The sequence below is a fragment of the Dendrobates tinctorius genome, unplaced genomic scaffold (genome assembly GCF_039654945.1).
Source record: "Dendrobates tinctorius isolate UK_male_01 unplaced genomic scaffold, ASM3965494v1 ptg000001l, whole genome shotgun sequence".
Lineage (NCBI taxonomy): Eukaryota > Metazoa > Chordata > Amphibia > Anura > Dendrobatidae > Dendrobates > Dendrobates tinctorius.
This window is the reverse complement of record NW_027361669.1, coordinates 14,328,107-14,345,794: the sequence shown is the minus strand read 5'-3', so window position 1 is coordinate 14,345,794 and position 17,688 is coordinate 14,328,107. Positions and strand designations below refer to the sequence as shown.

The following is a 17,688-nucleotide window of genomic DNA, read 5'->3' as shown; positions in this document are numbered from 1 at the left end:
TTAACCCTTTTGCAGCATTTAAATGGGGTATTTATCTATGGAGCATCTTTTTGGACCACCATCAACCATCGTGCAGCACCACCCTCGGCTTATACACGAGTCAATAAGTTTTCCCAGTTTTTTATGGCAAAATTAAGGGGGTCGGCTTATACACGAGTATATACGGTAGATGTGTGTCACTGACATTATATATATATATACACACACACACATACATCTATTCTACGTATATATAACTAATCCATCTCTTCTATCCTGTTGGCTCCTGATGTGATTTTACACTACCGCAGCTGCTGAATTGCCGGCTTTTCTTCTATGTAATATATATACATATATGTATGTGTCATACCTTAACTACAGTGGGTACGGAAAGTATTCACACTCCTTTAAATGTGTCACTCGGTTTCATTGCAGCCATTTGGTAAATTCAAAAAAGTTCATTTTTCCTCATTAATGTACACTCTGCACCCCATCTTGACTGAAAAAAAACAGAAATGTTGAATTTTTTGCAAATTTATTAGAAAAGAAAAACTGAAATATCACATGGTCATAAGTATTCAGACCCTTTGCTCAGTATTGAGTAGAAGCACCCTTTTGAGCTAGTACAGCCATGAGTCTTCTTGAGAATGATGCAACAAGTTTTTCACACCTGGATTTGGGGATCCTCTGCCATTCTTCCTTGCAGATCCTCTCCAGTTCTGTCAGGTTGGATGGTGAACGTTGGTGGACAGCCATTTTCAGGTCTCTCCAGAGATGCTCAATTAGGTTTAGGTCGGGGCTCTCGCTGGGCCAGTCAAGAATGGTCACAGGGTTGCTCTGAAGCCACTCCTTTGTTATTTTAACTGAGTGCTTAGGGTCATTGTCTTGTTGGAAGGTGATCCTTCAGCCAAGTCTGAGGTCCAGAGCACTGTGGAAGAGGTTTTCATCTAGGATATCTCTGTACTTGGCTGCATTCATGTTTCGTTCAATTGCAACCAGTCTTCCTGTCCCTGCAGCTGAAAAACACCCCCATAGCAATATGCTGCCACCACCATGTTTCACTGTTGGGATTGTATTGGGCAGGTGATGAGCAGTGCCTGGTTTTCTCCACACATACCGCTAAGAATTATCACCAAAAAGTTCTATCTTCGTCTCATCAGACCAGAGAATCTTATTTCTCATAATCTGGGAGTTCGTCGTGTGTTTTTTTTTTTTAGCAAACTCTATGCAGGCTTTCATACGTTTGGCACTGAGGAGAGGCTTCCGTCGGGTCTCTATACCATAAAGACCCAATTGGTGGAGGGCTGCAGTGATAGTTGACTTTGTGGAACTTTCTCCCATCTCCCTACTGCATCTGCTCAGTTTGGCTGGACGGCCAGGTCTAGGAAGACTTCTGGTGGTGCCAAACTTCTTCCATTTAAGGATTATGGAGGCCACTGTGCTCTTAAGAACCTTGAGTACTACAGAAATTCTTTTGTAGCCTTGGCCAGATCTGTGCATTGCCACAGTTCTGTCTCTGAGCTCCTTGGCCAGTTCCTTTGACCTCATGATTCTTATTTGGCCTGACATGCACTGTGAGCTGTGAGGTCTTATATAGACAGGTGTGTGCCTTTACAAATTAAGTCCTATCAGTTTAATTAAACACAGCTGGACTCCAATGAAGGAGTAGAACCATCTCAAGGAGGAAATGGACAGCATGTGACTTAAATTAGAGTGTCTGAACAAAGGGTCTGGATACTTAGGACCATGTGATATTTCAGTTTTTCTTTTTTAAAACATTTGCAAAGATTTCTACATTTCTGTTTTTTTGGGGTGCAGAGTGTACATTAATGAGAAATAAATGAACTTTTTTGAATTTACCAAATGGCTGCTATGAAACAAAGAGTGAAAAATTTAAAGGGGTCTGAATACTTTCTGTATCCACTGTATCTTTCGTATATCAGACATAGCCTCTATTGGAAGTTGTCAGCATGATGTAAGGTACTGCTAGAATTCCTCGGTGGCTTTACACAAAACAGATGTCTACAACTCCCTAAACTGCACAATCTGCTGCTCATCATGGGAAACACCCCACCTCAAATATGTGAATGTTTTAGAGAAATAGAAATACACATAATAATATCCCCGCTTACACTAAATATTACATGTTGAGACGTCAGTACGTCACAAGTTAATTTATTACGAGAGTATCTTGAATTACTTAAGATTGTTGCCAATTATAAACTACAACCTTCCTTTTCCTATTACCCGTCTGCTGAAGAATCGTTGTAGCAGCCCCTTTTTAGGTTCCGGGGAAGGAAGACCCCTCCAGTCCAGGTCCGGCGGGACAGATCCATCAATGGGAATGTTACTGAGTTCTGTAAAGCAGTCTGTCTCTATCATCTACAACAGGAGATATATAAACATGGATTCAACTGTTTTTCAGTAAGTTTTCCTTGTTATAGTTGACACTGGAGATGAGAGAAGTGATGTGCATGACTCTGGTCCACAGGCCACGTCAGTAATCTGAGGCCGCTGGTCTGGAGACCATCTGAATCTCCTTGCCTCCCGGCATTACTGGCTATTCTTTTGAATAGGCGGGTTAGATGCAATATCATGATTGTGGCAAGACTCACATATAACGTTGCGTCACCCCGGCAGGAACGCTGGGAGAACAGGAGATTCGTAGGTCTCCCATTCAGCAGCCACAGAGTACTGACCTGGTTGACGGACTGGAGTACTGTGACTTGATTCACTCATCTGTAAATTGGTACAACCTACCTCATTCTGCCAGGGTATTGGCACACATCCCGTGGCAAAACTGAGATAAAAGTCGCTATCGGTCTGCTCAAGCTCCACACCTTTTACTGTTGAGAACTGCTCAATATCCAGAACATCTTTGCAGTAGATTGCCTGAGGCTGAAATACAAGAAAATTACATTTTCAAATAGATTTTAGAGACCGTAAATTGGAACAGCTATAGGTGTATCATTCATTGTGAGCTACAATAAATTTGTATGAAAGTCCTTTTAAAGGAAATCTGTCAGCAGGTTTTTGCTACCTAATCTGAGATCAGCATGATGTAGAGACAGTGACCCAGATTCCAGTGATGTGTCATTTAGTTTACTGGGTGCAGTCACCATTTTCTTTGCTGCAGATGTTGATTCCTGAATATCCCGAAATCACACTTCTGATTGGCAACTTTCTGTGTACACACTACACTCACTGGCCACTTTATTAGGTACACCATGCTAGTAACGGGTTGGACCCCCTTTTGCCTTCAGAACTGCCTCAATTCTTCGTGGCAGAGATTCAACAAGGTGCTGGAAGCATTCCTCAGAGATTTTGGACCATATTGACATGATGGCATCACACAGTTGGCGCAGATTTGTCGGCTGCACATCCCTGATGCGAATCTCCCGTTCCACCACATCCCAAAGATGCTCTATTGGATTGAGATCTGGTGACTGAGGAGGCCATTTGAGTACAGTGAACTCATTGTCATGTTCAAGAAACCAATCTGAGATGATTCGAGCTTTATGACATGGCGCATTATCCTGCTGAAAGTAGCCATCAGATGTTGGGTACATTGTGGTCATAAAGGGATGGACATGGTCAGCAACAATACTCAGGTAGGCTGTGGCGTTGCAACGATGCTCAATTGGTACCAAGGGGCCCAAAGAGTGCCAAGAAAAAATTCCCCACACCATGACACCACCACCACCAGCCTGAACCGTTGATACAAGGCTGGATGGATCCATGCTTTCATGTTGTTTACGCCAAATTCTGACCCTACCATCCGAATGTCGCAGCAGAAATCGAGACTCATCAGACCAGGCAACGTTTTTCCAATCTTCTACTGTCCAATTTCGATGAGCTTGTGCAAATTGTAGCCTCAGTTTCCTGTTCTTAGCTGAGAGGAGTGGTACCCGGTGTGGTCTTCTGCTGCTGTAGCCCATCTGCCTCAAAGTTCGACGCACTGTGCGTTCAGAGATGCTCTTCTGCCTACCTTGGTTGTAACGGGTGGCAATTTGAGTCACTGTTGCCTTTCTATCAGCTCGAACCAGTCTGCCCATTCTCCTCTGACCTCTGGCATCAACAAGGCATTTCCGGCCACAGAACTGCCGCTCACTGGATTTTTTTTCTTTTTCGGACCATTCTCTGTAAACCCTAGAGATGGTTGTGCGTGAAAATCCCAGTAGATCAGCAGTTTCTGAAATACTCAGACCAGCCCTTCTGGCACCAACAATCATGCCACGTTCAAAGGCACTCAAATCACCTTTCTTCCCCATACTGATGCTCGGTTTGAACTGCAGGAGATTGTCTTGACCATGTCTACATGCCTAAATGCACTGAGTTGCCGCCATGTGATTGGCTGATTAGAAATTAAGTCTTAACACACAGTTGGACAGGTGTACCTAATAAAGTGGCCAGTGAGTGTATATTGACAGAAAGATGCTAAATCGCTGGTGGTTGCGAAGTTGGACTAGGAGGCATGTGACATCTAGTCCTCAAGTGAATCTTCTGTTGATGAACTTCTGATTTTATTGAAACAATACACAGCCTAGTAAGTGACACATTGCTGGAATCAGGTTCTCAGACCCTACATTATGTTGTTCTCATATTACATTCATCAAAAACCTGCTGACAGATCACCTTTAATGTCAGTCATGCCACTCTGTGACAATATAACAAAGTACGTCAATGGTGTCTCCATAGAAGAACCAAAGTCAATACTTTGTACTCCACCCTGATCACAAGGAGCTCAATAGGCCTCATCTTATACATTCTCCAAACTGGTTCCAAGATACTATGAGAATCTTACATCAGGTTTGAACGGTGGTTCTAGAATCCCAGCTTCAAGTCTCTTGAAATTAATATGCTTGAAGAGCTCATGCTCTTTCACCTCTTGTGCACCTCCACCACGACACCCTAATCGTTGTTCAGGGTCTTTACATAGTAACTGCAGAAAATAGAAGTACATATATAGTATTATGGCCAGTTTTATATATAAAAAGGCTTAGCAAAATGTAAGATGAGGTCACTTTAATAAATATTAAGCAAAATAATCAAATGTACTGTATGCAGAAAATGGTGAGGGTTATGGGCTATTTGTGGCTATAGAAATACAAAGGGTGAAATAAGTATTGAATACATCAACAATTTTCTTAGTAAATATTTTTTGAAAGGTGCTATCATCATGAAATTCTCACCAAATGTCAGTAACAACCAATCCCATCCACACATGCAAAGAAATCAAACCATTGATGTCCATAAACTAAGTTATGCATAATAATAAGAAATGACAGGGAAAACGTATTGAACATATGAAGAAACAGAGGTGCAAAAAGCCATGAAAAGTCACGACACCAGCTGAAATCTATTAGTAATTAGAAAGCAATCCTGACACTTAGTGAAAAATAATATCATCTGGTTCAACTGATGGCCTATAAAACGGTGTCTCATTACCAAGGTGCCCCACAAGAAACATCTCATGATGGTTAAAACTAGTGAGCTGTCTCAAGACCCTATCAACTTATTGTTGCAAAACATACTGATAGCATTGGTTACAGAAGAATTTTTAAAATACTAAAGAGTGAGCACTGTTGGAGCCATAATCCAGAAATGAAAAAAACATCATTTCACCAAAAACTGGCCACGGCCAAGTGCACACTGCAAGATTTCAGACAGAGGAGGGAAAAGAATCAGATGAATTGTTCAAGGGCCAAGAACCATCTGTGGAGAACTACATAAAGACCTGGAATCAGCAGGAACAACTGTTTCAAAGAAAACAGTAAGTAATGCACTCAACCTCCATGGCCTGTATGCATGCTCACCATACAAGACAATATTGCTGAAAAAAAAGGCATTTTCAAGCATGTCTGAAGTTTGCTTAACAACATTTAGACAAGCCTGTGAAATATTATGAGAACATAGCCTGGTCAGATTATATCAAAATTGAACTCTTTGGATGCCATAATACACATTAGGACTGGAGGCCAAAAGGCACAGCATAATCACCCCAAAAACACCATACGAACAGTGTAGTTTGGAGGTGGCACCATCATGGTACGGGGATGTTTTTCAGCATACGACAGTGGCAAACCTCATATGATTGAAGGAAGGATGAATGCTGCCATCTACCAGGATGATGAAGATGAAACAAGAGTGGACATTTCAGCAAGACAGTGATCCCAAACACAGGCAAGGAAATGCTCAGTTAGTTAACGAGAAAGAAAATAAAGCAGTAATGATGGCCCAGCCAATCACCGGACCTGAATCCAATAAAAAAAATGTATTCCATTAACTAAAGCTCAGAGTTCATAGTAGAAGCAAATAGAACTTTCAGGATTTATAGTGTGTTTGTGCGGAAGAATGGGCCATGAGCAATGCATGCAACTAGTTTCTCCATACAGGAGGAGTCTTGAAGCGGTCATCAATAACAAAGGCTAATGTACAAAGTATTAAACCCTTCCTGACATGCGTCGTATACATACGTTGCAGCAGGAGCTGCGTTTCCTCAAAGAAACGCCAATTCTGGTCACTGAGTCAATATAGCTGCTGTCTACGACAACAGGCCATCCCTGCACTTTGCCCTGGGAGTCTGTACCACCCCCACGCAACAGCGATCACTGCAATTGGCTGTTTAATTCTGACCAGCCAATCACAATGATGTGAGAAGTTGTAAAAAAAAAAAAAATTCATGTGACATGCTGTAATCAATGCTGTCCGAGACAGCACCAATCACAGTAATCACATTGGGTAGGGTGATCGCGCTGATTAACCCCTTTGGCGCCGATTGGCTGAATAATAGTTCTTGACCAATCGGCGCCAAAGGGGTTAATCTAAAATAGCAATCACCCCTCTGCACGCCATCTTTACCTCAGAGTTGGCATGCAGAGTGGTTGTAGACCCCTGTTGTGTACCTCAGAGAGAGAATTTTACTGGTGACCAGTGCGATTCGAGTCGTGCGATATCCTGCTGTGTGTGACTGATCTGTGATCACAGCAGCTGCTCCCCAATCCCTGTCCCAGTCAAAAAAGGTGTAGAGTATGCTCCAAGAGGGGAATTCAAAAAGACACAATTTATCATTCGGAAACCTGCCCTGAGAAACCTGGCCTTTGCATTAAGAATTGCTTCAAAGAGTACCACATGTCTAAATTCATAAAATTTGTTCTTACCATTGAAACAACACACTTATTATCTAATGTACTCCGCACATCTTACACATGGCATCACATTATGAGTTTATACACCAGTAAAACCAAAAGCATTATTATCATTACTATAACTATGCCTCTAGATAAATTCCTTGATGGCGTTTCCAAAACAGGGTTAGTTATGGGGGGTTGTCCACTGTTTAGACACATCAGGGTCTCTCCAAACACAACATGGCACGCGCAGACCACTCCATCAAAGTCTGTGCTCCAAACTGTCACTCCTTACCTTCCGAGCCCTGCCGTGCGCCCAAACAGTGGTTTTCCACCACATATGGGGCATCAGTGTACTCAGGAGAAATTGCACAATAAATACTGGGGTACGTTTTCTCCTGTTACCTTTGTGAAAAAAAAATTGGGGTTAAACATATTTTTGAGGAAAAAACATCCCTGTGGGGTCTAGTTTCCGAAATGGGATCACTTGTAGGGGGGTTTCCACTGTTTAGGTATATCAGGGACTCCCCAAATGTGACATGGCGTCTGATCTCGATTCCAGGCAATTTCAAATTCGAACACTGATTTTCCCCCACATGTGAGGGGTATTGGCATACTCAGGAGAAATTGCATAACGAATGTTGAGGTCCATTATCTACTGCTGTCCTTGAGAAAAGAAAAAATTGGGTATAAAAGTAACATTTTTGTGAAGAAAAGTTAAATGTTCATTTTTCCTTCCACATTGCTTCAGTTCTCATGAAGCACCTGAAGGGTTAATAAACTCCTTGAATGTGGTTTTGAGCACCTTCAGGGGTGCAGTTTTTAGAATGGTGTCACTTTTGGGTATTTTCTATCATATAGACCCCTCAAATTCACTTCAAATGTGAGGTGGTCCCTAAAAATAATGGTGTTGCAAAAAGGAGAAATCGATGATAAACTTTTAACCCTTGTAACTTCCGAAAAAAAAGAAAACTATGTTTCAATTATAGTGCTGATGTCAAGTAGACATATATTAACTATTTTGTGTGACACATCTCTCTGATATAAGGGCATAAAAATGAAAAGTTTGAAAATTGCTAAAATTGTCACCAACTTTCTGATTCTTTCACAAAAAAACACAAGTCATATAGAACAAATTTTACCACTATCATGAAGTACAATATGTCACGAGAAAGCACTTCTATAATCAATATGATCTGTTGACGTGTTCAATTTAAAAAAAAAAAAAAAAATCCTTGAAATTTGCTGTATAAGGGAGACCTCAGGCCTGGAACCGTCCCTTCTTACTTACCAACACAAATTATGCTCTAAGGAAACCACAACGTAGAGGAAACGCAGGCACTGGTCAATTAAAATGCAATTAACAGATGAGAGCCTTTGCCGCTTTGTCATGTCATTAGTGAAAGGAATGGAATTTCCATTCTGCTGTATACTTCTTCATACATAATGAAAGCAGGCTGATGAAAAGGAGCCTTTTACATCAATTTATACAAAAAAGAGGCAATTCAGCATTTATATCAATAAAGTAAAGAAATGGAGACAGCACAACATGGATGATGTCACTTCATCGCCACAAGACTAAGCACTAAACAGCTCACTATTTTTTAGCATGCACTGGTTAAAGGGGTTTTAGGTCTTTAGATCTATGGCATCACGTGAATAAAAACTGACTGGCCGAATCCTTCTAAGCTCTATGTAGAAACAGGAGGTCAATTTTCCCTGTATAACTCATCAGTCACTGCAAAAGTCAATGGCAGGAGGAGGAGCAGCTGGGTCAGGCGGTGAAGAGAGGAGCGATTTCTCCAGGGATAAGAGACTTCCTGTTTCTACATAACGTAGATAAAAGAGGATAAGTAACTAGGTAGAAAGGCAAAATGAGCAATTGTAAGTACACAGTGCTATACAATATGATGACTGCAATATACCATAAAAATTTGATGGGAGTGCTTCTTTAAATAGATTTCTTATACCTGACAAGACCAGTGTACTTACTGTGAAAATCCATGTCAGCATGGCTTGTAGAATAATTTTTGAAAGCTTTCCTACCCGATATTAAAATAAGCATTAGCTGGGTTTATAAACCGCTCAACTTCAGTTTAGGATTACACAATCATTCTGAAATGGATTTCCAAAGTAAGTACACCAGGTTCATCGGATCTAAGAACCATACTGAACAATGTATGGCTGTGACATATAGCCAAGACCTACTTCTAACATTAGCGGTAGCCTGTTTAGTGTCGCTGTCAAACTCAGACAATGACTTTAACAAAGGGCCGACATGGTTACGCAACATTCTATGTGAACATGGAGCACCGATGGGTTGCTTGATAACCAGGGCTCTTTTGAAGGTCTGTGGCTAGGCTTCATAGGAGACCGTCAATCTTACTATATGAAGCAATACTGTATAGCACAAGCGATCAGACGATTGCAGGTTACAGTCACCCAAAGGGACTAAAATGCAATAAAAAAAAGAAAAAAAGAAAATAAAAAAAGTTCAAATTACCCAACTTTTCTCCCATTAAAAATAAAGATAATAATAAATAATAATAAAAATACACATATGTGATCTTGCCACGTACACATCAGTCTCTCTTTAGATTTTTTGTCTTTTTTTTTGTTTCAAATAGTCTCATCCAATAGCAAAGAACTAAAAAAGGACGCACTCTTCCTTTGCCAGAAGACTAAGGTAATAGTTGAAAGATAGTGTAAATGGGTAATAAATGAATCAACCAATCATTTCAAGTCATTACTTAAGAACCAGTTATAGGGCCTTTCACCAAATTTTTCATGTTGAACTGGACACAATGCACAAGTAGCTGCAAAGAGGAATTAAATGTTATTGGTTTTTTGCCCAATCATAATCTGGCAGCAAAACCAAATGGAAAGAAGAACATGCTCCCATCATAGCTTAGAGCAAGTTTTTTAGTGTGAGAGATGTAAGGATATAGCTCTGATCTCCTGGTACAAGATCCTACATGTGTCAGTGTGGGGGAAGGAGCAGTACAACACAGGAGACTGCTATGAAAGAAGGAGAGCTGACAGAATATTTTGCAATGTGACACAACTAAACTCAACTGTGCTGTCCCTTCCTCCACGCGGACTCATGCAGGAGGGTTAGGCCAGTGGATCAGGGCTGTATGATTACATGTTACACAGAGAGAAAGCTGCTTTAAGCTTTGGCAAGAGTGTGCTCTTTCCTTTGAATGCTGATGATTGCTGACGATTGGTCAGCATCATACAGGGAGAAGTTCACGCCCCCAGTGAAAACTCTCTCGTAATTACTTAACGAAAATTAACTCATTGGGGCCAAATACTTTGATCACCAATATCCCTGCAAAAAAGAAAAAAATAGCAATGTATCTGTTCTTTAGCCACTATTACAACCCGTGTCCAATACAACATTAAAAACTTAGTGAAAGGTCCTCTTTACAAAATTATGAAATTAAAAACAAAAAAAAAAAAAAACAAAGGCTGATTCATTCTACAAAATAGTATGATTCAAACCCTTGGTTCATATTTAGTATTGGAGCTGGACTATATGACAAAAGCATTGGGACACCACAGTCTCCTGTTATTTGCCAAACACAGACTCATAAATCAAACTGCCAGATAAAGAACATATTTTGTTTTTACTTCTGAGAGCATCTCTCTAGTGCTTTATACCACTCCATTCAACACTTGGCATTGTGCTTGGTGATGTAAGGCTTGCATTTAACTGTTCTGCCATGAAAACCCAAGTCATGAAACTACAGTCCCACCGTTTTTGTGCCGATGTTAATTCCAGGTGAGGTTTGGATTCTGCAGATATGGGGAACGTGCGTTGGATGCTTTTATACACTATGCACCTCTTCAGTCTGTCTCTGTAATTTCACACAGTCTGACACTTTATGGCCAAGTTACTGTGGTTCCAATATGCTTACAGTTTTCAATGATACCACTCACAGCTGATGGTGGAATATTTAGGAGGGAAAATATTTCATAAACCGACTTGTTACAGTGGTGGCATCCTATTAGAGGACAACATTGGAATTCAGAGAGCTCTTCAGAAAGATTCATTCTTTCACAAATATTAGTAAAGGCAGACTGCATGGTCAGGAACTGGATTTTATACATTAGTTAAGCAACCTTTTCATTTCACTACAGAATGTATAATGGTAATATAGATAAAGATTACACAATCAAACATTCTTCCTTTTTCTGCGGTCTTCGAATGACATAAATATTGCAGATGATAATGGTAACTGGGCAGATCGGGCTTCCTGTTAGTAGATGCTTCACTCATGCTGAGGTCTACCACACTTACATCCTTGACAAACCATAGGCATAGTAACATCAAGCCCTGAGAAGATCTCACAGTACTCACAAAACCGGTCATAACAGACTGTTCTCAATGGCATCATAATGATACAATGGCTGCAGTTTAGTTCTTATGTAATGAAAGTGTGCACCCAATAGTCTTATAGGGGTTGTCACCTACTCGAAAACACCCTCCTCAATTACTATATTCCCCTATGTAAAATAACAGCCTGTACTACTCTTTGCCACTCCGGCAATGTTGGCGCTGGGGCTTGCCAAACATTGTCACATGAGCCCTGCAGCCGCTCAGTGGCCACTAATGAAGAGCTTCACTCGTATTTCCTTCTGATGAGAATGACAACCATAGGAAGTCGCAACTCAAATGTTATCTGGGTGCCAGTTTCATCTAAAGAAGAACGAAGAGGCAGCTGAATCACTTGGCGGGGTCATGTCACAGAAGAACACACAACGCTTGCTTTACACATTACTTGGGTCTTGATTTGCCTTTTTTGCCCTGGGGAAGCCCACCCTATATTCTGGAACTTTCTGTGAGCAAATAGACTATTACATATCCTTTCGTTGAAAGATTTTTACATGAAACTTTACATTTTTTCCCATACAGACTGCTGTGTAATCTATGGATAAGAGATATTCTAAATATATTATAATTAACCCTTTCCATGTGCCTTATGGTGTGCAGTTCCTTCCTTTTATTTACCGTGGATATACAAGAGCTCAGTATTTGGCTCCAAGGGAATTGGCACTCTACACAAATCCATACTGTCCATTAGGGCGTGCTACCCAACCAGTTATTGAGGTGACATAAGATCCTCACATGAACTCTGGTGCTGACATAGCAGGAATGGTGCCGGAATCGGAAGAGAGTACAGGCTGTTATAATTTTACATGGGGAAATATAGTAATTATGAAGGGGTCATTCAAGTAGTGGACAACGGCTTAAAAGAGTAGTGAAGAGACAAAGAAAGGCTGACAATCAACTCATTTCTGGCTAGTATGTTCTACTAGTAATATACTCACCATAGTACATAGAGACTTTGCTTCTGGAGAAAACTTGGTAGAATATTCTTCTTGGCCCTCCTTTACAAGTCGCTCCACTTCCTCACGCTTTATCTTTCTCTTCCTCTGCTGGAATGGAGACTGTCCTTCAATCATCTCATACAGAAGACACCCAAGTGCCCACCAGTCTGGGCTGAACGTGTAGCGCTCGTTCCTCACCACTTCTGGTGCTAATAGAGAAAGATGCATGATATAGTAACTCTTCAAGTCATCCAGCTCACCATAATCCAGCGTTTTGGCCTTACCCATATATCCTACAGTTCCTACTCTTCCTTTAATGGTCTCACCCTCTGGAATGTGCACCGCAAGTCCAAGATCTGAGATCCGTATGTGTCCTTCAACAGCAAAACAAATCATGTATAATCAGGTAGTCATCTGCTACACAACCTTCCTGCCAAGAAACCCCCTGGAAGGGCAACTCTACCCAGAACGGAGCTTTTCATGTCATAGATGTGTGTTAGAAGAAAACATCGTTGTTCACCACTGATTTCAAGAAAATTCAGAATAACAGAGATTATACTTAATGGAAATCCAGGGCAAGTAACCATTCCAATCAATGCAAATTTACACTGATAATGTAACAACTATTCATCATGTTAAGGTCTTGATGTGTCGCTACAGTATGTTTAGCCATACATTTTGGGTGGATTTTGCCTTAATGACAGAGTATATTTTTTCTTACCATGGTCATCCAGCAAAATATTTTCTGGCTTTAAATCCCTGTAAAATAAAGAAAATTTTGCTTGATAAAGCAAATAAGCACTTATTTGTCTCACCTAGGAAGATTATGAAATTGTAGATCAGAACAGTAATTAGACAATTGATAAAGAAAGGTTACAGTTTGGGAAATATTAAAGTGAAGGTTTACCATAAAAGGAACCTGTCACCTTATTTTTCGCAAAAAAGCTGCAGCCACCGCCATTAGGGGCTTATCTACAGCATTCTGTAATGCTGCAGATAAGCCCCCGAGGTAACCTGTGTGGTCCAATTTCGATGGGTGTCGCGGTCCGGTGCCTCCCATCTTCATGCGATGACGTCCTCTTCCTTACTTCTGTCGCGGCTCCTGCGCAGGCGTACTTATCTGCCGTTAAGGGAGAAAAGTACAGCAGTGCACATGCGCTGGGAAAGGTCAGAGAGGCCCGATGCTGCGACAGACGCAAGGAAGAGGACGTCATCGCGTGAAGATGGGAGGTGCTGGACCGCGACACCCATCGGACCGGACCACCCCCCCCCCCCCCCCCGGTAAGTATAATATAACATGTTTTTCTTATCTTTCAGGTTACATCGGGGGCTTATCTCCAGCATTGCAGAATGCTGTTGATAAGCCCATAATGGCGGTGGCCGCAGCTTATAGGCCAAAAATGGGGTGACAGATTCCCTTTAAAGTGTCATTGTAATGACATAGCTGTGCTTAAAAAGAGCAGGCGTGTGATATGTGGAAAATTATTATTAAAGAAGCACTCCTCCCATCAAAGTTTTTATCCCCTTAATGTATAGAAATTATATTACATAGCACTGTTGCTCATTTTGTCTTTCTTCCCAGGTAAATTCTTCTCTTTTCCATTAGGTGTCTGACATCACATGATTAAAAATGAACTATCTGAATCCTTCTAAGCTTTATGTAGAAACAGGAGGTCAATTTTCCCTGTATGAGTCACTGCAAAAGTCTCTGGCGGGGGAAGGAGTTGAAGATGGGAATGATAAATGCAGGGAAAAAGAGACTTCCTGTTTCTACATAGGTGCAGCGCTATATTATATGACTGCAATATATTAAGGGGATAACAACTTTGATGGGAGTGCTTCTTCAAGCCCCATTAATTACAGGGTACTGTACATGTGATCTTATATAGGTTATTGGATATTCCCCCATCTTGTGTTTGGGGTGCTCTTCCTCAGTCCTTTGAAAAATGATATTTGGCAGTAAATTAGGAAAACGGCCATGTCAATGAGCACTTGGAGAAATGCTCTTGAACACATCAATGTATAAATGGTAAAGTATCTACATAATTTGATCCCCCCAAAAAATCAGTGCAGACACTAACTTATTGATGTTTCTGGTTTAGTAGGCATCACTGGATATGTTAGAAGGTTCCAAAAGGGGGGTATCTTTGCACTATTACCCTGAGAGCAACAACCCTTTGCTAAAGATTATAAAAATCAGTACAAAATAAAATAGGTCTTTATCTGTGCAAGTGTTTGGCAGATCTAAAAAAAGAAAAATTAAAAAACTGAAAACTCAGGGGTGCAGTGGGAATAAAATCAAAGCAAAAACTGGCAAATTATGATCTGGTGACAGATCCTCTTTAAAAAGGTAGCCAAGTACCGGAGGCACTACAGGGACTGTTCCTCCTTTTGGAATGTAGCCATTTGCATACATACACTAATAGAGAATTGCCCTAAAAGCAACTCCCCCTCTGTAAGGGTATGTTCACATGATGTGGCGTTTTTGCTACAAATTTTTCACAGCGTATTTGGTGCGTAAATATGCAGGATTTTACAGCACCAGCAAAATCAATTAGATTTCTGAAGTTTTATGCACACTTGCCTTTTTTTCTTGCGCATATGTAGAGCTCTGCTGCATTTTTGTTGAGATGCTGTAAATCATTTTTTTCTGCATTTTTAACCCAATTAAATGAATGGGGAAAAAAAAATAAGTATACACATCAAAAACAAGTTGTACTCGGCGCTTTTCCTGTCAACAGGTGCAGAAAAAAAATGCTGCAAAAATGCAAAGTGTGAACACACCCTAATCCTCACTTGCTTTTGTTTTTGTGGCAGTTTTCGGATAACGTTTTTTTTTCACATTGGAGATCCATGCTGTTTAATCATTTTATCTTCCCTGTAAATTTATAGTCATACATGGCAGGTCACCAACATATGCAGAGCTGCGGGAAGTGGGAAAACCCAGCAGTCTGCACCCATGATGAGACAGGGAGTGTCTCAGACCACCTTACCATACCAGGCATGCACTGGAATCAGCAGTCTCAGGTCATAGCTGCCCTACTGGAGGACTAAGGCTATGTGCACACACTGCAGATTCACCTGCGGGTTTTTTCCCGCAGAACCGCAGGTAAAACCGCAGGTAAAGTGACCTGCGGTTTTGCTGCGATTTGGCCTGCGGTTTTGCCCTGTGGTTTCACACCTCTACTATGTTAAAGGTGTGAAACCGCAGCAGAATCCGCAGAAACAATTTACATGCTGCGGAAAAAAACCTGCAGCTTTTCCGCAGGTAAAAAACCGCAGCGTGAGCACTGCGGTTTTGAAAACCCATAGGCTAACATGGTAAAGTACCATGTCTGCGGAACTGCTGCAGATCTGCAGGGCCAAAACCGCAGCGTGTGCACATGGCCTAAGAGTCAGCCAGGCAGCAAGTACTGGGAAAAACACCAAGTAACAATGATCTCTGGGACTTGCTTACATACTATATAATTTGTGGAGGTAATGACTGGCCGGTCCTTTAAGACTTGTACCAGCTGGACCACGGCAAGGAATCTGTACCTTCCCAGATATCAGGATTTCTATGCTAAATCAAGTGATTAATGGAAAGCATCATAATTACCTATACACTATTCTCTCTTCCTGTAGATCCTGGAGTCCGCAGCAGATTTCCGCAGCATAAAACACTGCTCGTTCCAGATCAAATCCGGCTTCCCCCATGTGATAAATGTGAAACTTCAGATCTCCACCATTCATTAGTGTTAGCACTAAGCACAGGGCATCTTTTGTTTCATACGCGTAAGCCAGACTGACCTGCAGTGTAAATGGGAAAGGATAAGTACCGTATATACTTGTGTATAAGCCGACCTCCCTAATTTTGCCACAAAAAAACTGGGAAAACTTATTGACTCACGTATAAGTCTAGGGTGGAAAATGCAGCAGCTACTGGTAAATTTCAAAAATAAAAATAGATACCAATAAAAGTAAAATTAATTGAGACATCAGTAGGTTAAGTGTTTTTGAATATCCATATTGAATCAGGAGCCCCATATAATGCTCCATACAGTTCATGATGGGCCCCATAAGATGCTCCATACAAAATACACCCCATATAATGATGCACAAAGGTTAATAATGCCCTCATAAGATGCTCCATAGAATGATATGCCGATATGCTTCATAAAGGCTATGGCCCCATAAAACACTCCATAGATTATGCCCCCATATGCTGCCCCACAGACCATGCCCCCATATGCTGCCCCACAGACCATGCCCCCATATGCTGCCCCACAGACCATGCCCCCATATGCTGCCCCACAGACCATGCCCCCATATGCTGCCCCACAGACCATGCCCCCATATGCTGCCCCACAGACCATGCCCCCATATGCTGCCCCACAGACCATGCCCCCATATGCTGCCCCACAGACCATGCCCCCATATGCTGCCCCACAGACCATGCCCCCATATGCTGCCCCACAGACCATGCCCCCATATGCTGCCCCACAGACCATGCCCCCATATGCTGCCCCACAGACCATGCCCCCATATGCTGCCCCACAGACCATGCCCCCATATGCTGCCCCACAGACCATGCCCCCATATGCTGCCCCACAGACCATGCCCCCATATGCTGCCCCACAGACCATGCCCCCATATGCTGCCCCACAGACCATGCCCCCATATGCTGCCCCACAGACCATGCCCCCATATGCTGCCCCACAGACCATGCCCCCATATGCTGCCCCACAGACCATGCCCCCATATGCTGCCCCACAGACCATGCCCCCATATGCTGCCCCACAGACCATGCCCCCATATGCTGCGCCCCACAGACCATGCCCCCATATGCTGCCCCACAGACCATGCCCCCATATGCTGCCCCATAGACCATGCCCCCATATGCTGCCCCATAGACCATGCCCCCATATGCTGCCCCATAGACCATGCCCCCATATGCTGCTGCAAAAAAAATGCCATACTCACCTCTCCTGCTCAGGACCCGGCACCTGAGATATTCACCTATCCGGGGTCCATCACTGCTCACCACTGTCTACCGCTTCATGTGTCAGTGACTGTTCATCCAGCAGAGGGCGCAGCGCGCACTTAACCACGTTATCGTGCCCTCTGCTGGCTAATCACTGACACAGGACGCAGCAGACAGCGGTGAGCAGCGATGGACCCCCGGACAGGTGAATATCGCTATACTTACCCCCTCCTGGCGCGGTCTCTGCAGCCCCGCTTCTCCACAGTCTCCCTTCCTGCCTTC

At 42.2% G+C, this 17,688-nt stretch overlaps 1 protein-coding gene across 2 annotated transcripts in view; it reads right to left on the bottom strand.

Moving 5' to 3' along the window:
- The window catches only part of GRK6 (G protein-coupled receptor kinase 6), a 63,528-nt gene that overhangs the window by 22,651 nt on the left and 23,189 nt on the right, over positions 1 to 17,688 (bottom strand). For both annotated transcript variants that reach the window (XM_073567204.1, XM_073567120.1), the window contains exons 9-15: positions 16,042 to 16,232; positions 13,165 to 13,202; positions 12,728 to 12,817; positions 12,444 to 12,652; positions 4,784 to 4,921; positions 2,740 to 2,877; positions 2,227 to 2,361 (exon numbers count right to left, since the gene is read on the bottom strand). In XM_073567204.1, coding sequence (XP_073423305.1) covers positions 2,227 to 2,361; positions 2,740 to 2,877; positions 4,784 to 4,921; positions 12,444 to 12,652; positions 12,728 to 12,817; positions 13,165 to 13,202; positions 16,042 to 16,232 — 939 coding nt within the window. The remainder of the gene's footprint in view (positions 1 to 2,226; positions 2,362 to 2,739; positions 2,878 to 4,783; positions 4,922 to 12,443; positions 12,653 to 12,727; positions 12,818 to 13,164; positions 13,203 to 16,041; positions 16,233 to 17,688) is intronic.